Consider the following 24,996-nt stretch of genomic DNA (forward strand, 5'->3'; position numbering starts at 1 on the left):
AAAAACAACAAAGCCTCGGTAACACGTAAATTATTATTATTATTATTATTATTGTATTTATTGAGCGCACAGCTACCCGAAGGTTTCCCGGCGCTAAAGATAAACAGAGAATGAGTGAGTTGAGGGGGGAGTGAAATACAAAATTAAGTGTTAAAAAGCCAGGTCTTTATTCCCTTGCGGAATAACAGGTAACATGTTTCAGAACGCAGGGACTGGGGCATAGAGTTCCATAGAGAGGGTGCCAAAAGAGCAAACGAGCGGCCGCCCATTTTAGCTCTGTTGACCCGCGGGGTCGTAAACTTATTTTGTGTAGAAGATCTCAATGTACGGGACGGAACATACTGCTGGACTAGGGAAGATAGATATTCAGGAGCTTTACCCATTTTAATATGGTGCATTATGCAGAGCGCTTTAAACTTTACTCGGCTCTCAATGCGCAACCAATGCAACTTGCGCAGATGGATAGAAGCCGATGACCTAGCAGGCAAGTTACAGAGAAGTCGGACTGCCACATTCTGGACCACCTGAAGTTTCTTTGTTACCTCTTTACAGGCACCCAGAAGCAGAATGTTCCCGTAGTCCAAGCGTGAGGTGACGAGGGCCTGGACTACTATCCTCAGGGTATCAGCTGGAAGCATCCACCTGATTTTTCTCAGCCACCTTAAGATGGTAGTGCAGGTGGCAGAGACTTTTACCACGTGTTGCTTAAAAGACAGCTGGTTGTCAAAAATGACCCCAAGGTTGCGAACTGAGGCTGAAGGGGTCGGAGTGGGACCCATCTGATGAGGCCAATGTTGAGGGCCCCAAAGCGAAGTGAGAGGGCCGAATAGGAGTAACTCCGTTTTATCGCCATTCAATTTTAATTTATGGCAATGCATCCAGTTGGCAATTTGCTCCAGCCCGGACTGTAAGGAGGACGTAGGGAGATGTTTGTTAGTGGATAGCGAATAGACGATTTGTGTATCGTCAGCGTAAGAATAGATTGTGAGGCCTGCTTGTTCTGCCAAAAAAGCAAGAGGTCTCACATAGAGATTGAAAAAAAGAGGGCTGAGAATAGACCCCTGGGGCACACCGTGAGGGGAGGAAAAGATAGAGGAGACAGATGAGGAAGAAAAGACTTGAAAAGTACGATTAGAGAGAAAGCTAGCAATCCAGGCCAGGGCGGCGCCATCAATACCCACAGATTTCAAAGTGGACAGCAGGATGGCATGGGAGACGGTGTCAAACGCGGCACTCAAATCTAACAGGATGAGTGCCACAGTCTCCCCGCAGTCCACTTGTCTTCTGATAGTCTCAGACACACCAAGTAAAGTGGTCTCGGTAGAGAAGCCAGCCCTGAACCCAGATTGAGAGAAGTGTAAAAGATTAGAAGATTCAACATAGGAGGTAAGAAGAGAATTAACATGTTTCTCCAGAATCTTAGAATAGCAGGGGAGAAGAGAAATGGGACGGAAATTGGCAGGGTTATTAGGGTCCGCGTTGGCCTTCTTTATTAGTGGGACCACCATCGCATGCTTCCATTCGCTGGGGACCGTCGCTTCAATCAAAGAAGCATTTAGAAGGTTTAGAATGATTTGGAGGGTGGTTGGGGCCATAGTACGCAGTATTTGTGGTGGCATGGGGTCCAGGGGAGAGCCGGATTTAATTTCTTTAAGGTAGTTTTGTAAGAGTGAAAGCGAAATCGGCTCCCAAGAGTGAAGAAAAGGGGCCATGGAAGTTGGGTCAGGTGTATCGCTAGAACCAATATTGGATAAATACGACATGGAAGTGGAAGGAACAGTAGGAGTAGTATTGAAGATAGCGTAGATTTTATCTATTTTCTCCACGAAAAATTTAGCCAGAGCATTACATTGGAGTAAGTCCAGACAGGGATCTTTAGGTGCAGAGGACATGCCTGAAAGGTCTTTAACCACCTTAAACAAAGCCTTTGGTCGATTTTGGGCATTGAGTATGGTCGAGTTGGCATGGTTCGCTCTGGCGGTATCACAAGCAGAATGGTAAGACCGCAAGGCGTTCTTGTATATTGTTTTGTTAGTCGTACAATAATTGGAGCGCCAAATGCGTTCCAATTTTTTACAACTGGATTTTTCCGCGCGAAGTGAATCATTAAACCAAGGGGCCGGAGGGTGATGAATCTGAGTTTTGTTTTTCTGAGTAGGAAGACAGGAATCTAAGGCTGATGTCAACCAGGAGCTGACAATGGACACTTCCTTCGTAGTGGTAATAGGGCATGTGGGTTTGGAAATATCAAGGCAGATGTTCAACTTGTCCTTGTCTAGTCGTTTCCAATTCCTACTAGCCTTATGAGGGTCTAAACTCATGGAAGAGTAGCAAGAGGGAATTCTAATTGAAAAATCAATAATAAAATGATCCGACCAAATAACAGGAGAAGAGGAGTGATAAATTATACACTCGAGATTTGAAATAAGGGGATCTAATAAGTTACCTGCTTTGTGAGTAGGGCCTGAATTAAGTAAGTGAAGGTCCAAGGCAGCTAAATCCAATAATAAGCGTGTACTAATGGGACAAGAAACTTGATTAAAATGAATATTTAAATCTCCCACTATAAGGAGATTAGTAGATTGTACAATCAGAGGGGCAATAAGCTCAGGAAGAGCAGAGGCCCATGCAGAGGCTGACCCAGGGGGACGGTAAATAAGGATTCCTGTCAAGGTAAAAGAAGGAGAGAGAAGAAGTTTGAAAATACCTGCTTCGCACCCTGGAAAATCAAGGTCTTCCCATGAGCAGGAGAAATCTCTTTTAAAAATAACAGCAATCCCTCCACCCTCCTTGAGCGCACGGTTTCTCCCCACAAAGGTGTAGTTGTTGGGGAGGGCCATGGCGATGTCAGGGCCGGAGCTCTCGTTAAGCCATGTTTCTGTAACAAACATGGCAGCCGGGCTAGATGACTCAAGGAGGTCAAAAATATCTCTCCTATGTTTAGGGAGAGATCGGCAATTAATGCTGAGGAAGTTCAAATCAAGGCATTTCGACTTTGAAAAGGAAGCCTGATGTAAAATAGGCGGAGTGTCCCAAAAAGAGGATGAGGGAGAATCTGTGACCGAGGTAGCAGAATCTAATGTAAGAGCACATTTGGGACATTTTAACGGTGCATCTTGACAATTCAGGGCAGGAGTAAAAGTGCAGGGGGGTGGCTGTAGGCTCAATAGAGCTGAGCGCGAATAGCAAATGTATTCGGGAGCAGAATGAATGGCCCCTGATCCCGGCCTGGCGCGGACGGGCGCAGACGGGCAGGACTTTGGCTCGACTTCGGCGCGAAGTCGGCGCTCCCGCTGCGCTCGTCCGCTGCGCTTCCGGTACAGGTGAGCCATTTAAGCTTGTGGGGCGGGAGGGGCAGAGCACTAGACCGCTCGCCGCCTCCTCGCCTCACACAAGATGGCGCCCAAAGTAGTTCTACCCAACCAGACCTTGATCGTCTGTGGTGGGGGCTACAGCGCTTCAGGAGGAGTCAGGAGATACCCCAAATGTGAGCGCCGAGTGCGCAAAGACAGTAAGATGATTAGTTAAAATTGTGAGCCAAAATAAAACAAACACAATATTAAATGCAATTTTTTTAAAATTATGGGCATCCGAGCGCAGAAGCGCGAACAACAGAAATCCTGCACGCAGAGTCCCGGCTTTCCGCCTCAGGACTTACTCACTCAGCTGTCAATCGCCGAGTGAGCAGAATGCCGGTGGTTTTAAGCTTGTGGGGCGGGAGGGGCAGAGCACTAGACCGCTCGCCGCCTCCTCGCCTCACACAAGATGGCGCCCAAAGTAGTTCTACCCAACCAGACCTTGATCGTCTGTGGTGGGGGCTACAGCGCTTCAGGAGGAGTCAGGAGATACCCCAAATGTGAGCGCCGAGTGCGCAAAGACAGTAAGATGATTAGTTAAAATTGTGAGCCAAAATAAAACAAACACAATATTAAATGCAATTTTTTTAAAATTATGGGCATCCGAGCGCAGAAGCGCGAACAACAGAAATCCTGCACGCAGAGTCCCGGCTTTCCGCCTCAGGACTTACTCACTCAGCTGTCAATCCTGTCAAATGGTCTTTTAAAGCTGATGCCAGGCCCTACAAGTAGGGAGCAGGGACATAAAAACGGCACCAAAGAAGTTATAAGCATAATTTAAGCGATTACATCTCGGGGGTGTAATTTATTTAAAAAAAATAAAATTTAAACAGAAGTAGAGACTGCTGCACAACAACAATGTAACACGAGGGTTGCAATTTGCTTAACTTTAGAATGAGGGCCATATTTCCAGAATGGTGGTCAAGAAAGTTGTTCTATGCAACTCCCCAACAAAATACTGCCGGACACGGGTTTAATGCATGTTACACTCAATCCATTATTTCGCCCTCTGGGACGATACAACGAGTACCACTTACGTGGGTACAACTTTGTCAACGCCTTGTTATTTACACCGTTCCATCTGCAGATGAGACACTCACAGGAAGATTCATAGATCCTTAAATTAAACATTATGTTCTTACGCAGTTTTGAATTGTACAGAGCATTTTACATCATCTGTAGAAGACGGCCCCATGATTCCTAATTTTATTTTCTAATCGTTGGGTTTTATTTTTCACTAATCAATGTAAAACTTATCAAAATGCACACTTTTTGTTTTATAAATTGGTCTAATGTGACAATCAATCTTTATTTCACTTCAGAAAAAGGGAGATCTTTGACAGCATTGAAGCCGCTATACTCCAAAAACAAGGAATGGAAGGGGGACAGCAGAAAGTACAAAGAAGGAATGGAGAGGGTGACGTAAGGAAGGGAGAGAGAGAAGAGAAAGAATAGAGGGGGAGAGGGGAGGACGCAATGAAGGGGGGACAGCAGAGAATGGAAATAAGGAATGGAGGAGAAAACACTCAAGGAAAAAGAAAGTTTGAGAAATTCAGGTTCCTCACATACACATAGCAAGTGCAGAACAACAGAAAGATGTAGACACACTAAGACACCATGTACTCCAGTGGACACAACATAGAGCAAGCTACTCCCACACAGGAGACAAGTAAAGCATGAACAGCAGAAGTGACGACTTAACTCATACACAGAATAAGTAAAGCATAGGTGGCAGCTGTGCATGCTTTCCCCACACACACAATGGGTAGTTTAACTGTGCAGGTTTCTCCAATGTATAGGACAAGTGTAGCATATAGAATAACTTGCTAATTTCTTATATAACGCACTCAAAATGGGTTGCAAAAGGTGCAAAATATCCTCAGCCTGGGCAGTAGAACAGAACATTTTCCTCAAAGAAAGGGTAGGTGCAGGACAAGCATCCAAGGTGCAAGCTCTGAAATTAAAACTAAAAGCCGTCTCCTACCTCATAGTCTTGTCCAACTCAAGTCTGAGTGTGACTCAAGCTCGCAAGTGGAGAAGAAGCACCGCTCTGCCAGAGAGAGATATGGGCGCGCTAGGAAAAATAAAGCTGCCGCTCACCTCCTGAATGGCCTTGCAGCCTAGTAGGCCAATCACCCTGCATGCCGCAATCACAGGGAAGGGTGCCTTGATAGAATACAACAATGACAATGAGCTGCAAAAAACATCTCGGATGTGGTGTTGATTATTAATTCTATAGGCTGCGCACCTCGTAGCTGACAAGGTTTGAGATTGCTATGTGTGAAATTTTCATAACTTCAGTGTAGTTATGAGTGACATTTCAAAGACTATGACTAACTTGCGCTAAATGGGGCGTGCGAACAGCGCCAGCTAGCTGCTCTGTTAATCAATTTGGCGCATGCTGAGTGGTGGCCTGAGTAAAAGCAACAATGAAAACCAAACATAAGCAAACGCTTGACTTAGGACATTTTTAGAGATAAGGTTGAGTGTGGAAACAAGGATATTCACACCAAAGTCAGCGGCTTAGCCGTCCATTACACCATCCCTAAATCAAAGTTATCCTCCAAGCAAACTGAAGGTCGGCAAACTCGTAAACAACACAGGTGGAAACAATCCTTTTAAAAAGCGACAGAGTTAATCTCCAAACATGTTGAGCCAAGAAATAAAAGAGATACGTGACCGTCTGCATTGAATCTTACTGTGCTCATTCGCCATGCTTACTACGTAAAAACAAGCAGCCACTATGATGATATAAATAAGAAAGCGGAGAAACGTGAAGCGGTCGCCATGATTACAAAAATATAGACATGAAAGCGGCGGCTAGAGAAACTTTGCCTATTTGAAGCTGCTTCCTCTGCGTTGTTCCTTTGGCCATCTGAGCACACCTACTGCAGCAGCTGGCTTGCCTGGACTGTAGGGGGACAGGAGATGTGTACACCACGTGTCTCTACGTGCGGATTCACAGGCTCCAATTGCCAAAAGCCCTGCGCGTGCCCCGGTCTGTCCCACTTCGGAGGCAAGTTGCTGACTCTAGATCTCGCTGGCGACAGCGCTTTCGCGCTACATCGTCAGGCAAGACCTAAAAAGACTCTCCTTTGGTCTGGGACTACACTGAGACAAGTGGTTGATCTACAGGGATTAGAGTAGTGGGATACAATCTTTATCTCAAAGCTGGGAGAGGTTATGTCTGATTGTGTGCTAAAATCTTTTACAGACCTATAGGAGGATTATGATCTACAGTATAGTCAGCTTTTTAGATATCTACAGTTATGGCCTGCTCTCACCTACATAGCAGATTTGGAAGTATTACAGGAAGGAAGCCACATAAAAGCTAAGATCCTACTTGACAAACCAACGGTTCAGTAGATATACCAATTGCACTGTTCTTTGGTGGCTAATTAAAAAACACACAGTAGGGCGATTATGTATGGTGTGGGGTGGAGACCTGGAATCCATAACGGATGATGATTGGGGGAAGCTCTAGCCTCCCCCTGAGAAACAGCAATTGCCTCATAGTTTAGGCACACCCAACAGAAATACCTACACAGGTTCTACTATATACAGGGAACACTTTGGACGATGTGGGCGACAGCTGCAAAATGACACGTGGGGCTCAGGGGGATGACCTGTTACATACTGTTTAGGAGTGTGAACGACTACTACTCTTCTGGGAGGGGGTGCTCACATGCTTGGGGTGAGTGCTACAATGGAGGCCTTCCAGAGCTCACAGGTTCACTCTCCACCATGTTACAACAGACTCTGACAGTAACATATATGAGATAGTTTTTATGTGGTTCTGACTGGTTGTAGCCAAGAGGGATATTGCTAAAGCATGGAAAATGGTAGACCCTCCGTCCTTGGAAAGATGGAAAACAGGAATAGACGGCTGTAGGAAAATGTAAATTACCATTAATGCGGCAGAGGGTGTTCACAGAAACATTACATCCTATGGTCCGAGTGGTACCACTATAGAGGTATCTTCCTCGAATGATGCAGAGTCTTGCTTCATTCTCTGGATGGCAAAATTATGACCTATGAAAGTTTCTATGTTTGTTTGAAACCTGGGGGGGGGTAGGAGTTAGTGGTTATGTTATTTAGATTAAATCTTATGTTCATTTTTAAATTCAAAACGTTTTTATTTTATAATTAAATAATAAATGTTTGATTTTAGATTTTGTTTTTACATAAAATTATACTTACTTATATTTAAAATGTTTTGAATAATGTAACATTATTTACTAGGGGTTTTTATTTTTAGTCCCTACCTCCATTATCTTTTATGTGAGGGTGTTGCAATATCAGTGGCTGGCCATGTTTTGTGCTAGACTTACTACTGTTTCTTTGTGGCACTAATAACGTGCAATTGTAAATTTTCCTGCACATCCTTTTTCAGGAGGTTGGGACATGCAAGGCTACACTTTTTTTTGATAACTCTTTTTTATTAAACCATCAAATTGTTGTACATACAAATAGAATTTATAGTGTAGCGTCAATCTCATTTTACAGTTACAATTTCCATCATTGTTGACAAGTGAAAATCTACATCAATAAAGAATAGAGTTGTTCCCAGCATCCCTCTTAAAGTCCACGATACACCTGCCATGCCACCCACATTTTCTCTCCTTTCTTGGGGCACCCTCTACTTTATTAAATCACCGACTCTGCTTGCCAGCACCAGTCCAGGTCATTTTTCCATTCCTCCAGCGTTGGGGTGGATGTCTGCAAGTCTACACTTTTGAGTAACTTTACACAACAGACAGATTTTGTAAATATCTACAAATAGTAAAGCTACACAAAAATGTATCAGCAAACTTACATGTGAACATTACTCATGAGTGTTAGGCACCTGTGTGAATAGCTCCATTAGCAGACCCTACTTGCCAGCCATACACCCAAGAACTCTGTCTACCAAAGGAACAACTTCTCTGATGGTCCTGGACCTCATTGTCACCACAAGCAGTTTAGTATACACCCAACAATCAGTGAAGCAAAACGTAACCTCTCTTCTTACTCCCTCTCCTCCTAATATTCTGGATTACCCATTTCATATCTTGCTATGGGCTCCTCTACTCTCACATACTGGCCTTCCTCTTTAATGCCTTTATGCCTTCAATGACGGAACAGTTTGTCATTCGTCTATCTTATGTGTTTCCCTACCGCTCAGAAACTACTTCTTAAAAATGCTTCCTCTCATCCACATTTAGGCATTATTCATCTTTCTCCAACACTTTCCTTTCTAAAATCCATAAATATTTAGTCCATCCCTAACTTACTTTCTGTTTTTTCTCTCAATCGCATGTCAGTGCATTAATGTTGGGGTTTAGTTTTTCTTACTTCGTGTAAACTGCTTGTCTGAATAGTTACAATGCCTACACTTCTGCTCATTCTATTCTTCGATCTTGCTGCTGCTTAGCAATGATGGATGAAAATCTTCTTTTGAAATGATCAGTTACTACTGAGATCTTGCAGTCTATTTATGAGGGAAGCAAATGTCACAACCTTTTAGCTTTCCCGTCTCATCTCTACAGTCAATTGGACTAACCAATACCCACCTAACAACAATTCCTTCACCTTTTGAAATTCCATGTCTTCTCGTACTTCATTTTCTTTCTTCATCCTCGACTCTCCTTTAAATTTCGTTGCCAATAAACTGGATGTTCTTTGTAATCCCTCACACTCCATCCCCTACGTCTAACCTTTCCTCTATATTTAAACTTCTTCATCTAAGTACTACTGTCCCTTTTCTCTCCACTGACTACCAATAATTTATCTTCTTGTGCTTTGACTTTCATAACTCCACACTTTCAATTTTTTAAAGCATTTTGCAAGAAACTGATTAAGTCGTGCAAATAGCTGCAGAGATACCAGAGTAAAGTCCTTCTCTCCTAAATTCCCACTGTAATGAGATAGAAGCAGCACAAAAACATCATAGAGACTACGCCACCCACAAACAGGCATTGAGGCTTAAAAAATGTCCTCGGATGACTGTCGGTATCACAAACAGCTTGCATAAGTCTCCATCTATGGCCAAAGTGATATAGCCTAGAATTAAAGATCCTATACCTTAATCACAGAGTTCTCTAAGAAGAATCAATGATGTGAAAGCCATATTGCCTTAGACAGGCAATTTGGTTTACAATTTTTCAAGAAACCCTTCAACCATTTCCCAAGAATCAGCACATAACCTGGAATTCCAACCCTAAATGTAATCGGGAGAATGTACCTAACTGGCGCTTTCAAAAGTAACCCTAAATATCATGATATGCAGCACTGTACAAGTAAAACTCAAACAAAGTAATAACAATCATGTACAATCTTGTACGTGTAGACATCACAGATCGTAAGTAGTCGGCAGCACACAGTCTAAGATCTTACCTTACACCATTGCAAAGACTAATGCTGGCTTCAGAGTCACTATCATTCCTTACATAGCCATGATAATAGCAGTGGTCCTATGGAAAAAAAAAATATTTAATTTAATGTATTCATTGATATCAGCATCATAATATTTCTAGCACAGACGATGTGCAAAAGAACATAAGCAGACGTAGCCCAATATTCATATAGGGCAAACAACACAAACCAGAGAGGATGCACAAATATACTGTTTTGTGAGGATGTATGATGGAACCACGCAAGCCATTACCACAAAGGCATTACAACGTGGTTATTACAATGACTGCAACATTACCATACAAGTCTTTACCATGCACATTCCTTTACCAGTTATTATATATATATATACATATATATATATATATATATATATATATATATATACACAGAAAGTCGTCACACACAGAGCTCTCGCTGCCAAATCCAAACATGACGAAGAGCAGACCCTTAGATTGCTGGTGCAAAGTGATTACGTTTATTTGTGCCAGCGCGTCCGCCATGACGCGTTTTGCCTCGGAAAGAAGCATGATCACATGACATACTGCATGCTGGAAAGACAGACTTTTAAAGTGACAGTGCAGTTGCTTTGATGGTCAAATTGTAAAAATCGACAAAATACTGTGCAAATAAACGCAATGGAATAAATAAATAAATATCGTTCCATATATCAGAAAGCGTCAAGTAGCAGCATAATAGGGCACATTAAGAAATATCCATAATAAAAACATATGTAAAAAATTCATATAAAACAAGGTGGCAACTGTGAGATGGAAACTCTCATACCATCTTACACATTGTTATTTATGGGGCCCAAAGGAACACAATAACCCCAATATCTCTAGGCCCGATTACAAAATGCTGCTGCATATTATAAGTCTCTGTTTAAATTATTGCACAATCCCAAAATTAAGGATAACAACTGTCCAATCAACCATCCAGTTTCATATATATATATATATTACCTACTGGCGGTCGCCAGTAGGTATATATAGTTAGGATTTTTTCCCTATGGGTTTTTTGAAAATTCTATGTCTAATAACTTTGGCGTTTGTGGACGGAATTGGCTGAAATTTTCAGGAAAATGGCACATTTTGTTTCTGAGCAGCCCCTGAAAATTTGGGGGGGTTTCGTCAAGGGGGGGCCGAGAAAAAAGGGGGGTCCCAAAACGTGTTTTTAACATTGATTTTTCCATAGGGCGGTTAGCCTCACTTTTAGCCCGAACGGCTGAATAGATTTGCACGAAACTTGGCAAAATTGTAGGGACTGGTAGCCCGATGTGCCTTTTGTAGGTCTCAATATATGTGCTCCAGTGGATTTTGAGAAATTAACGTTTAAAAAAAGATATATATCTGTAGCAGCGGACCGGGCAGCGCTCCAGGACGCGTACCTTTCGCGCAACGGAGCTTTGTGAAGCGAAGCTGATTGGTTCTCTGGCGTCTGTCAACATTCCAAAAAGTCCGTAGCTGCCGCCATCTTGTCTCTCGGTAGGATCGAGAGACAAGAGGAGGCCAAAACAAAGGGGCAAATAACCATAAGGGGGCATAGTAGATCCTCCCTGACCCCCTAGGTTTAATGTGGAGGCTTTAAAACGGCCCCGCGGGGCAAAAAAAAATAATTTTTTTTTTGTTTTTTTGCGTGGGTAGCGCCCGGTCCGGGAACCGGGAAGCTTTCTGGGCAGCGTACTGCAATGAAAAATGAATGATAGACTTTTATTTTTTAAGGATTGTTTATTGTGTTTAATAATTTATTAAACTTTCTAACGCGGCGCGTCATATGACGCATTACGCGACAACGCAGGTCCAGAATATAGTGAAAATGTCTCCACCAACCAGCGGACGGCACACAACCCCTTTCAGCAGGCTAAATAGTTCTGTTAAATGACAACAGAAGGGACAGGCAACAAGAACCATCAGTCAAAGAGGGGAGGGCAAGTTCTTCTCTACCGGGTCACGTTGGAGCGCTACCGGAACTGATCGAATTGGTAGTCTACAGTGTTTCTGGATGTTTCAGACTGAAGCTGGCGTTAGCATGAGAGCACCACCATTTCGTAGCTCCGTCGTGGCCATTCCACGAGCAATCATGCTAGGCGCTCCCCACCAGAAGCCTGCGGGAGTCGGGGGCCCCCCAAGACTTTTGTAGAATCTTCAAGGATGAGGGGACGCTTTCGAGAATGGAGCCCAAGCTCTAGCAGACAAGCGTCCGAGTTCCAAGGTGTCGCAGGCCCATTTTAGTGGACCACGCCCAAATCTGAAGAGATGGCCGCCATTTTGAGAGTTCTGTGGCAGCCGCCTATCGCTGCGCCGCAAGAGCGGGAGCAACTCAAGTACATGGTGAGCGAGACGCTGTAGTCGAAAGAGCGGGCGGTAAACAGCTGAATAGCGGAAGAGGCACAGTGTAGCAAAAGCGGGCTGAATGGCAAATGAAACGGAAAAGGGGTGCCCCACTACAGCGTGTCTTTAGGTGAAACGGATTGTGGGACAAGGTGAAGAATGGAAGAGTCACCAAAAGGAAAAAAGTTCCGCTTGACCCCGGGAGCCGGCCACCTATGTCGGGGGCGATCTCAGGCCACACCAGGGCAACACGACTTGGGGAGGGGGCCGGAGCCAAGCGCCCCCTCCGAGTCCGCGACATGACACCGTCCCTCGGGGGCCTCCGTCAAGCGGTTCAGGGTGGCACCGCATCACAACAGCCCCCACTTACTTTAAGAATAGTGAAGATGAAGCAATTGCAAATAGGCTTCAGACAATGTTACAAGCACTCCTCAAAACTTTGAACTTTCAGAGTGCATGAGTTGGGACAGCGAGGGGTGATTTGGTTTCTCGGATTTGGTTTCTCGGACTGTTTTTCTGGTCTCTCACCACTGGCATAGTTTAACGTTTTCTTGTTTCTAGGACATTAATAGGTTTTATCATTACGTTATGTTATCGTTTCTTTGTTTGTTGTTTAATAAAAGTTCATGTTCATCAGTGGCCTACTGATTTTCGTTTTCCTATTTTTTTCTTTCCAGGTTGTTTCATGGTAAAGTTTCTGTTAACAGGATACAGTGATCACTTCGTTATTATTGCATATGTCCTTTTCACTAGGGGTGCTCTCTGGTCGGGCCAGATGACGTATCTCTAGTAAATGGTCCGGGTGAAAAAGGTGCATCAATCAGTGGGGAGTAGATAGGCATGACAGATTACAACGGGGGAGAAAGGTCCGCATTACGTACCCTTTCACTACTTGCAAAGATTTTCCTACGTTTATATGCAAACAGGGAATACCTCCAAAAATAACTAATTCCCAAACAGTCAATGTTCGGACAATCAATCAATCAATGAGGAATGAAATAGGTACGACGTGTTAAAGGCTTGCGTTACCTACCCTTCACTATCTGCAAAGGGAGAGAGAATATTCCTATTCTTCCTCGTTTGCAGGTAGAGAAGATCCTTAAGAGAATTAACTTCGAACAATTCAATGCTCGATTGAAACAATCAACAAGGGGTACTGTGAACACAAATGAACGCCGCTTATGTACATACGCATTGCTATTTTCAACAGGTTGTTCCTAATGTTTCTATTTTAGCGAGGTCAAAAAGAGATCCCATTAGTGGCCTACTGATTTTGCTCGATTCCTTTTGTTTTTTTACACGATTTTTCGCTATCTGCAAAGACTAAACAGAGTATTGCGACTCTGTGCTTGTTTGTAAATAGAGAATGAACCAAAGAGAACAATCAATCAAATGGAGAGAGAAGCAGGCACGACGTATTACAAAGGGGGCAAAGGGCTGCGTTAACTACCCTTCACTATCTGCAAAGAGAGAGTACTCCTAATAGAAATGAGGGGTGGGGGGCAGTATTCAAAGCAGATCAGTGTGCATAAACACGAAAATGTTTTTACTTACCACGTACTTGACATTCGACAGCTTATGATATTTGCTATTAAAAAACCATTGAAATTCACTGAAAAAACCATAGGTTATAGACTATATATAGTTAGGAATTAGCATTTACAAAACCTTGAAAATTCACTGAAAAAACCATAGGTTATACACCATATATAGTTAGGAATTAGCATTTAAAAAACCTTATTTTACTCACACAAAACCATTGAAATTCCATATATAGTTAGTTGCACTAACTATATATCGCGCACCCGCAATCCACTGCTGATCATGTCACATATTACATCATTCATGACATGGTCAGTGACATCACTGATGACATCACTGATGACATCTCAAATGACATCACTGATGACATCACTGATGACATCTCATTTGACATCATTCTTGTGCTAATACGATAAACCTCTTCAGACTCTAATATAACCTTAGATACACTCAGTGTAAACAGACACTCACACACTGCCACTCATCCATGGAGTTACTCACACACCCAGTCAGTCATGCAAAGAAACAATCTCACCTCCATTTCTTCAACTATACAGTTAAACACACCTTACTTATTGAAACATATACTAACACATATTTACTCTCTTATACAATCCCTGATACAAGTTCACAATGATCGATACAACCACTCACTCATTCAGTGGCTCTCATGCACAGTTATTTATATATGCCAACTCTCACATGTACTGTGTTTTACATATGTACTTACTATGACATGTAGCATTGAGATATCCATTCACTCATCAATACACTCATGCACACAGTCAACTGCCCATGTAGCTGTTTCCACATGCACTCTTGAACTCATACACCTAGTGAATAAACTGCTCACACATCTATGCATAGAGTCACACACCTTCCAGCCACCCCCACACAAACTCAATCTCCCATAGAAATACTTGGGCAACCAATTAATAACACATATAGCCTCTCGTATAGCTAATGATCAACACATGCAGCAGTTTACAGAACAACAGACATAATGATGCACAAATTAAGACAGTTTAGTCACTAACCCATGCATTCAGTGAGACACATTTAATCACTCACTCATACAGTCAGTCATGCACCTACTAAATCCTTCATCCAGACACTTATACATCCACTCAAGACATATTTTAACTTTACAGAAAAATACAGTCACTGGATGTTGTCATCAGTGATGTCATTTGAGATGTCATCAGTGATGTCATCAGTGATGTCACTGACCATGTCATGAATGATGTAATATGTGACATGATCAGCAGTGGATTGCGGGTGCGCGATATATAGTTAGTGCAACTAACTATATATGGAATTTCAATGGTTTTGTGTGAGTAAAATAAGGTTTTTTAAATGCTAATTCCTAACTATATATGGTGTATAACCTATGGTTTTTTCAGTGAATTTTCAAGGTTTTGTAAATGCTAATTCCTAACTATATATAGTCTATAACCTATGGTTTTTTCAGTGAATATATATATATATATATTCACTGAAAAAACCATAGGTTATAGACCATATCTAGTTAGGAATTAGCATTTAAAAAACCTTTTTTTACTCACACAAAACCATTGAAATTCCATATATAGTTAGTTGCACTAACTATATATCGCGCACCCGCAATCCACTGCTGATCATGTCACATATTACATCATTCATGACATGGTCAGTGACATCACTGATGACATCACTGATGACATCTCAAATGACATCACTGATGACATCTCAAATGACATCACTGATGACATCACTGATGACATCTCAAATGACATCATTGATGATATCACTATTGACATCACTGATGAGATCATTGATGACATCTCAAATGACATCACCGATGACATCACTGATGACATCACTGATCACATCTCAAAATACATCACTGATGAGATCACTGATGACATTATTCATGTGATAATATGATGAACCTCTTCAGACTCTAATATAACCTTAGATACACTCAGTGTGAACAGACACTCACAGACTGTCACTCATCCATGGAGTTACTTACACACCTAGTCAGTCATGCAAAGAATCAATCACACCTCCATTTCCTCAACTATACAGTTATACACACCTTACTTATTCAATCATATACTAACACATATTTACTCTCTTATACAATCCCTGATACAAGTTCACAATGATCCATACAGCCACTCACACATTCACTGGCTCTTATGCACAGTTATTTATATATGTCAACTCTCACATGTACTGTGTTTTACATATGTACTTACTTTGACATGTAGCACTGAGATATCCATTCACTCACCAATACACTCATGCACACAGTCAACCGCCCATACAGCTGTTTCCACATGCACTTTTGAACCCATACATCTAGTGAATCAACTGCTCACACATCTATGCACAGTCATACACCTCCCAGCCACCCACCCACACACTCAGTCTCCCATTCAAATACTTGAGCAACCAATCAATAACCCATATAGTTACTCATATAGCTACTGATCAACACATGCAGCAGTTTACAGAACAACAGGCATAATGATGTACAAATTAGGACAGTTTGGTCACTAACCCATGCACTCAGTGAGACACATTTAATCACTCACTCATACAGTCAGTCATGCACCTACTAAATCCTTACATCCAGACACTTATACATCCACTCATTCTTCAATATGTAAGACATATTTTAACTTTACAGAAACATACAGTCATTGGATGTTGTCATCAGTGATGTCATCAGTGATGTCATTTGCGATGTCATCAGTGATGTCATCAGTGATGTCACTGACCATGTCATGAATGATGTAATATGTGACATGATCAGCAGTGGATTGCGGGTGCGCGATATATAGTTAGTGCAACTAACTATATATGGAATTTCAATGGTTTTGTGTGAGTAAAAAAAGGTTTTTTAAATGCTAATTCCTAACTATATATGGTCTATAACCTATGGTTTTTTCAGTGACTATATATATATATATATATATATATATATATATATATATATATATATATGTATATATATATATATATATATATATATATATAACATTTCTATGGCAAAATGAAACCCCTCATTTTGTTCCTTTTCAAATTAAATGTATTAAGTGTTACCACTTTATTCCAATCAAGATGACTTCAGGTGTGCCATACTTTTGTCATAAGTAAGACTGTTAGCGTTCTAGTTGTTCTTTAGAACACTCTGGGACATTCTGTCATTGGGCTATGGTTGGGCTACATCTGGCTGATATTTGGGCTACATTTGGGCTCTTTTGTCTCTGGTGGCCATCTTGGGAGACTGCATATCAGAATTTCTTTAATGAAATATAAGAGGATTTGAGAAGTCACTCAAAATGTGCCCTAATTTTTCTTTCTTCAGCACTAATCATAATTTCTATGGCAAAATGAACCCCCTCATTTTGTTCCTTTGCAAATTAAATGTTTTAAGTGTTAACACTTTATTCCAATCAAGATGACTTCAGGTGTGCCATACTTTTGTCATAAGTAAGACTGTTAGCACTCTAGTTGTTCTTTAGAACACTCTGGGACATTCTGTAATTGGGCTATAGTTGGGCTACATCTGGCTGATATTTGGGCTGCATTTGATTTTTTTTGTCTCTGGTGGCCATCTTTGGGCTACATTGGGCTACATTTGGGCTCTAACATATATATAGCCCAATGTAGCCCAATATATATTTTTCAAACTTGATTTTCGTAAAAACCACTGGAGCATATATCTTGAGACATAGCAAAGGCACATCGGGCTAACCGTCCCTACAATTTTGCCAAGTTTGGTGGAAATCCATTCAGCCGTTCGGGCTAAAAGTGAGTCCAACCGCCCTATGGAAAATTGCATGGGGAAAACATGTTTTGGGACCCCCCTTTTTTCTCGGCCCCTGCTTGACGAATCCCCCCCAAACTTTCAGGGAAGGACCAGAGAGTAAATGTGCCATTTTCAGGACAATTTCAGCCAATTCCGTCCATCAACGCCAAAGTTATTCAACATAGAATTTTGAAAAATCCCATAGGAAAAAAATCCTAACTATATATACCTACTGGCGACCGCCAGTAGGTAATATATATATATATATATATATATATATATATATATATATATATATATATATATATTCACTGAAAAAACCATAGGTTATAGACCATATATAGTTAGGAATTAGCATTTACAAAACCTTGAAAATTCACTGAAAAAACCATAGGTTATAGACCATATATAGTTAGGAATTAGCATTTACAAAACCTTATTTTACTCACACAAAACCATTGAAATTCCATATATAGTTAGTTGCACTAACTATATATCGCGCACCCGCAATCCACTGCTGATGATGTCACATATTACATCATTCATGACATGGTCAGTGACATCACTGATGACATCACTGATGACATCTCAAATGACATCACTGATGACATCACTGATGATATCTCATTTGACATCAATGGTCACATCAATGATGATATCATTAATGTGACAATACAATGCATCTCCTCACACTTTAATATAACCTCTGTTACACCCAGTGTTAAATACAGAATATAATTTTTGAAACCATTGACACACCAATACTAGTTACTACATACGCACTCACTGATTCTTACGTCTACACACACATTCACTCATTCAATCATTCATACATACAATCACTCATCTTTACAACACTATCATATGCACTCATACACCTATACAGACACTCACACTCTGCCACTCATCCATGGAGTTACTCACACACCTAGTCAGTCCTGTAAAGAATCAATCACACTTCCATTTTCTAATCTATACTGTTAAACATAGAGCACCGTACATTTTCAAACATATACTAACACATACTTACTCTCTTATACAATCATTGATACAAGTACACATTGATCTGCACAGAGTCACACACCTCCCAGCCAGCCACACACACACTCAGTCTCCCATACAAATACTTGGACAATCAATCAATAACCCATATAGTTACTCATATAGCTACTGATCAACACATGCAGCAGTTTACAGAACAACAGACATAATGATGCACAAATTAAGACAGTTTAGTCACTAACCCATGCACTCAGTGAGACACATTTAATCACTCACTCATACAGTCGGTCATGCACCTACTAAATCCTTCGTCCAGACACTTATATATCCACTCTTTCTTCAATATGTAAGACATATTTAAACTTTACAGAAACATAAAATCACTGGATGTTGTTATCAGTGATGTCATCAGTGATGTCATTTGAGATGTCATCAGTGATGTCATCAGTGATGTCACTGACCATGTCATGAATGATGTATTATGTGACATCATCAGCAGTGGATTGCGGGTGCGCGATATATAGTTAGTGCAACTAACTATATATGGAATTTCAATGGTTTTGTGTGAGTAAAATAAGGTTTTGTAAATGCTAATTCCTAACTATATATGGTCTATAACCTATGGTTTTTTCAGTGAATTTTCAAGGTTTTGTAAATGCTAATTCCTAACTATATATGGTCTATAACCTATGGTTTTTTCAGTGAATTTCAATGGTTTTCTAATAGCAAATATCAAAAGCTTTAAAATGTATTCTTCTTTAAATCGAAAAATATATTTTATATGTTTTTAATACAATTTTTTTATGTATTTTTTTAAATAATTTTTTTTGATTCGCTCCCGGTCCGCGAACCGGGCAGCTTCCCGTTAGCTCAATTTGGTGCCGCGACCCGGTCCGCGAACCGGTAAACGTTCCGTTTGCGCAACTGCCGCACTAGAAAACAACATCGTGACGTGTCGCGTAAGCGCGACGTATCGCGTTGCCGCGTAATGCGTCTTATGACGCGCCGCGTTAGCGCACCCGGAAGTGCTCCGGAGCGCGAACCGAGGCGCGAAGCTCCCCGGAAGCGATCCGGGGCGCGGCGCGGAGCGCGTAACGTAAGCGTAACAGGTCATGTGACTTGTTATTAAAACTTTCTATTGGTTCATTTCACTTTTGGTTTCCTAATGATGTACGGGTAGGTCATGTGACCTAAAAATAACACTTTTCATTGGTTTAGAATATTTTTTTCCCCAAATGATGAAAGCCCCCACCTTCTTTCCTCACTCTGACTTTCATCTTTGTGAGAGGAAGACCTGTTTTTGCTTATTAAAATAATGGCATCTGTAGTAGCTGCAGCTGGTGGACCCCCACCACCACCACAACCACCTAGGAAGGAAGGACCACCTCCACAGTTCCTTCCCAACCCAGAGGAGGAAGAGGAAGAAGAAGAGGAAGAGGAAGTACAGCCAAGACAGTTTTTACGTGAGGAGCCCCGGATATCTCACCACAAAGATAGTTTTATTTGGCAGTTTTTTTCTTTTCCTCAAGGCCAAAAAAAAGTGAATGCTCGCCACGTGACATGCCTCATATGTAAAGATGTTTTATCTAGAGGCACAGATAAAAAGTATAGTTACGGCAACTATACTATGCACCGTCATATGCAGAGGTGGCATCCACTGAATTACAGCGTTGCAGAGATGCGTCACCTCCAAGACAACCCACCAACTCCTGTGGCCAGTACATCGGCACAGGTAACTCTGTCGGGGCCAGAGGCGCGGGAAACGGTGCCAAACATTCAGCAGAATTTTGTGCACATGAAGATAGTGTGCCTTTATTGTGGTGACCTACTCTCATGTGCAAATATGAGTATCAATTTGATAAACAGAGCATTTGAAAACCACAAGTGCTCAAAACGCCCCAAAAAAAAATTTTTTTTTTGCTCCTGTTGAGCCCTTTGTAATGCCTGTTTTTCGTTGTTCCCCCTCAAAAAAAACAAAAAAAATATAAAACCGTTCAAAAAATACAAAAAAAGTAAAAAATTGTTCAGAAAAATAATAAAAAAAATATAAAACAACAAAAATAATACAAAAAAAGTTCTTTTCAGAACTACCTCCCCTTTATAAAAAAATTGCTAGAATGTTTAGCACTCTGGCAACCTCTATTTCTTTTGGTTCGCTTCCCGGTTCGCTCGCCGGTACGCGAACCGGGAGCGAACCAAAAAAAAAAGGAAACAGAGAGTAATGTTAAAAGAAAGACAGCTATAGGGAGTAACACAGAGATACTGTTTAATAGATCTATTTACCGAAGAAAAGATGGAAGAGGGTATAATTGTGAAAAACAAAATAGATAAGGAAGTGGAAGAAAAAAAGTAGAGTAGAAGAATAATAAACAAGAGTTTCTTAGAGAATGTGAGTGAATGTTCAAAATAAGATTAAAACATGTGGAATAACAGAGAGAAAAAACAGAAAGCAGAAAAGAAGAAGTAACAGAAAAGGAATGATTGAAACAGCAAAGAAATGTAAATAACATAGGGGCATATTATCAACATAGGTGATAAAATTATCGCTGCTTTTGCGGAAGAAATCTGCCGCTAAAGCCACTTTTGCGGCAGTTTTCTGCTGATAAAAGCAGCGATAATTTTATTGCCTGTGTTGATAATATGCCCCTTAGTGTGCTTGAACTACAGAGAGAAAGCATAATGAACAAGTAGTGAAAGAGTGATCAGTCAGAGACAGTGAGAGTAATAGAGACGGAGTGAGTGAACTAGAGTGAGGAAGTATGAGAAGAGAGGGACTGAGAAAAAGAGTGGAAGGAGTAGAGTAAGTAAGTAATAGAGAAAGGAATGAGGGAAGTAGCAAAGGCAGGAAAGTGAGGGTTAAAGAAATGAAGTAGTGGAACTAATAGAAGTTAAATGTGATAGAAATGTAACAAAAAGAGTACAAAACATTTACCTTATAATTGTCGTTAACTTAGTGACTTGTTATTTTTATACTTTCAATCTGTGAAAGAGAGAACAAACATTTGAAAAATATTAAAACATGTAATTAAAAATTAGAAAAGACAAGGGAAAAGATTGAAGGACAAACAGTTTTTCAACAACTTTGACACTTACAGAAGCCTCTGCTTCTCCATGCCCTCTACACAGTCCTAAAAATATACATTTTAAACTAACAGTATCTTGATGCAGATGAAGTGAGGCCTATCTTGCAACATGGTGCATCTTTTGCACTGATGCTGTCTCACAAAAGTGACGCAACGGCAGCGCAAAAGAGCAAAAGAGGTGCACAGCCATCATAAAACTGTCCCTAACATTTTAAATGATTGTTTCAGGATGCCAATAAGGTGTGTCCTATCCAGAGGTTTGTTTGAGGTGAGGCCTACTCAGGGTTGCAGATGAAATTTAGAGTTGTTGAAGAGTACAGAGGAGATAATACATGTCCATGCCTACCAATGAAGTGAGTCATGTCCACTTCACTCTTGAACAAAGGCCAGACCTCCTCTGTTTCCCTGGACAGGCCTAAACTTGATCTGCACAATGTGATTCGTAATATTAGGAAACACAGGTGATGTAATTGAAAAACGTGCAATTTATTTTGCTCATTTCACAATCACATCACTTGTGTTTCCTTTGCTTAGGTATCTCATTGTGCAGATGTAGTCCAGCATATGAAAGAGTACGCAGAAGTGCAGCACTGCATGCAACAACTTTGACACTTACTGAAGCCTCAGCTTCTGCATGCCCCCTACACAGTCCTAATTATATACATTTTAAACTGACGGTATCTTGCTGGAGATGAACTGAGGCCTATCTTGCAACATGGTGCATCTTTTACACTGCTGCTGCGTCACAAAAGTGACGGAACAGCGGCGCAAAAGAGGCGCACGGCCATCATAAATCTGCCCTTAACATTTTAAATGATAGTTTATAGATGCTGATAAGGTGTGGCCTATCCACAGATTTGTTTCAGGTGAGTCCTACTCAGGGTTGCAGATGAAATTTAGGCTTGTTGAAGAGTACAGAGGAGATAATACATGTGCAGGCCTATCAACGAAGTGAGTCATGTCCACTGCACTCTTAAACAAATGTCAGACCTCCTCTGTCTCCTGGAACAGGCCTAAACCTCATCTACACAATGTGATGTGTAATGTTAGGAAACACAGGTAATGTAATTGAAAAATGTGCAATTTTTTTTGCTCATTCCACAATCACATCACCTGTGTTTCCTTTGCTTAGGTATCTCATTGTGCAGATGTAGTCTATCATATGAAAGACTACGTAGAATGTGAGCACTATATGCAACAACTTTGACACTTAAAGAAGCCTCAGCTTCTCCATGCCTACTACACAGTTCTAAATGTATATCATAAATACAAAAAGTACAGAATTAATTATACATGTTAAATGGTTTATTTTTGCTGTTCTCAGAATTTATCAAATTTCACTAAAAACAGTGACTTGAAGGTATTCATCATATAACAGCGGGGAAAAAAACCACAATCAAAATGATTGTGTTTAAAAAACCCATATAACATAACCAATCAGAAATCAGAACTCCTGAAAAGTAACTTACTTTCCATGACGTCGAAGGATATCCTATGAACAGCTTACACTCTGTTGTGCTGTTATTATTTTCAGCCCGCCACTTTCTGAAAGAAAAGCTCCATCGTTTTGACAAATATGTTACATACAATAAATGACTTCTCGCTCTCTACCGCACTTTTCCACAAGGCCAAATCGTGTAAGAGCCATTTATAACTCTTGGAATTCTTCTAAGCAAATCCCGTCATTTTGTATTTCCGCAACTTTCAGAAAGAAAACGTTCAAGATCACTTTCACAATCCTGTACTAGTAATATCTCACCCTTCTTGCTCACTCATGTTCCACATTTCCTATGACACTGATACTGCTTACTATGAGGCACATTACACTACCTCTATGACTACTACAATTATTTAATTCTCTTGATCACAGTGGATGTTGTCAAAGGGCCATCATGTCATATAATAGCTGCAGTTAGAAATGTTCTTCCTAAAATCAACAACTGTGTAGCCACAACATTTGTAATTAAAGTTGAAAACTTATTTTCATCAGGTTTATATAGTTGGAATTTTTAAATGTCATTATAACCAAAAGTTTGTTCAAAATATGTCGACAGCATTGCAGACTTACATTACCTCTACTCCATGTTTTGATTGGCTGCTTGAATTAGCTTATTAAAAGAAACAGTTTTTCTGAACTCATTCAAAGTGCAGTTATTTTTCCATGACATCAAGTGTTATGGTAAGAACACCGTTTGCTTTGGGAAATACTCTGTTGTCCTTTAACTAATCGTGCCCACCACTTTCTGTAAGAAAACCTTTTTATTTTCAGTAACTACTTAAAACTCAAAAATAAATTTTGACTCTGTACTACACTTATCCTCAAGGCCAAATAGTGTAGGAGCCATTAGAACCTCTTGAAATTCCTCAGAGCAAATCCCGAGATTCTTTCCCTAAAATTTTGGTTGTAAAAACACCAGGTAAGAATTTTTAAGGTCAAAAGGCAATTTTATTTTGAAAGTTAAAACAGAATCATTGCAGAATGACCAGCCGTTTCTAGACTTCAAATAAGCTGTGTAATGTCCTGATGTTGTTGAAGGACCGTCATGATATATAATTGCTGCAGTTACAAAAGTCCTTCCTGATATTGACAACTGCGAAGCCACAAAATCTGTAATTAAAGTTGTCAATTTTGTTCCATCAGGCCTACATCGTTGGAACATTAAAATGACATACTGGCCATATGTTCGTATAAATAATGTGGACAACATTTCAGACTTACATTGGCTACACTCCATGTTGTGATCAGCTGCTTTTACTAGCTTATTAAAGGACACTGATTTACTGTCTGGCAAAGTTAAATATATAAATCTTTCTGAGTCTACACTACTAGTACTTGATACCCTACAGTTCTCGCAGTCATGCTGCCATTGATAAGAAAGCCCAAACAGGTGATCTACATCTACACCTTCATCTTGCAATACATCAAGCATATACATTAAAAACTCCTGACAATCTTGCTGAATATTTTGAGAGAATTGCGTTTGACCTGAACACTTGTCTAACAGATTTCGAATTTCAGACACACTTTCTATTTTTGTTCTATCAGTGCTACATTTCTCTAACACAGAATTCAGCAAGCAGCAAAAACTTTGATCCGAATTGATCACAATCTGTTGTTTTAAAGTTTCTAGAGAAAAGACAACATTAACCACTACATTAGCATAGCAGTTGACACCAGAACTATTTTCAAATTGAAAACCAACAACATCTTCAACAGAATCCTTTTTCTTTCCGCTTATAATTTCAGGTTCATCGACTTTTCGTCTTTTTGCTACAACCTCCCTACTATTGGTCACATTTCTTCGTTTACGGCCTACCACACATTTCTCAAACAAAGGATATTGAGGCAAATGTGGCGCATACTCTCTTCTTAACCTATTGTATTCCTTAACACAATCTAGATCCGCACAAATGTTTGTGACATCACACTCAATCAAGTACAATCCCGATAAAGTTCTGACTCGTGACAATGCCACATATGCCAT

General features: G+C 40.6%; 1 protein-coding gene across 6 annotated transcripts in view; it reads right to left on the reverse strand.

Annotated features, from left to right (window-relative positions):
• LOC144791764 (disintegrin and metalloproteinase domain-containing protein 28-like) overlaps positions 1-24,996 on the reverse strand; it is a 3,516,669-nt gene that overhangs the window by 2,973,313 nt on the left and 518,360 nt on the right. For all 6 annotated transcript variants that reach the window (XM_078666532.1, XM_078666533.1, XM_078666531.1 and 3 more), the window contains one exon: positions 9,732-9,808. In XM_078666532.1, coding sequence (XP_078522658.1) covers positions 9,732-9,808 — 77 coding nt within the window. The remainder of the gene's footprint in view (positions 1-9,731; positions 9,809-24,996) is intronic.

Source organism: Lissotriton helveticus, chromosome 11 (genome assembly GCF_964261635.1).
Source record: "Lissotriton helveticus chromosome 11, aLisHel1.1, whole genome shotgun sequence".
NCBI lineage: Eukaryota > Metazoa > Chordata > Amphibia > Caudata > Salamandridae > Lissotriton > Lissotriton helveticus.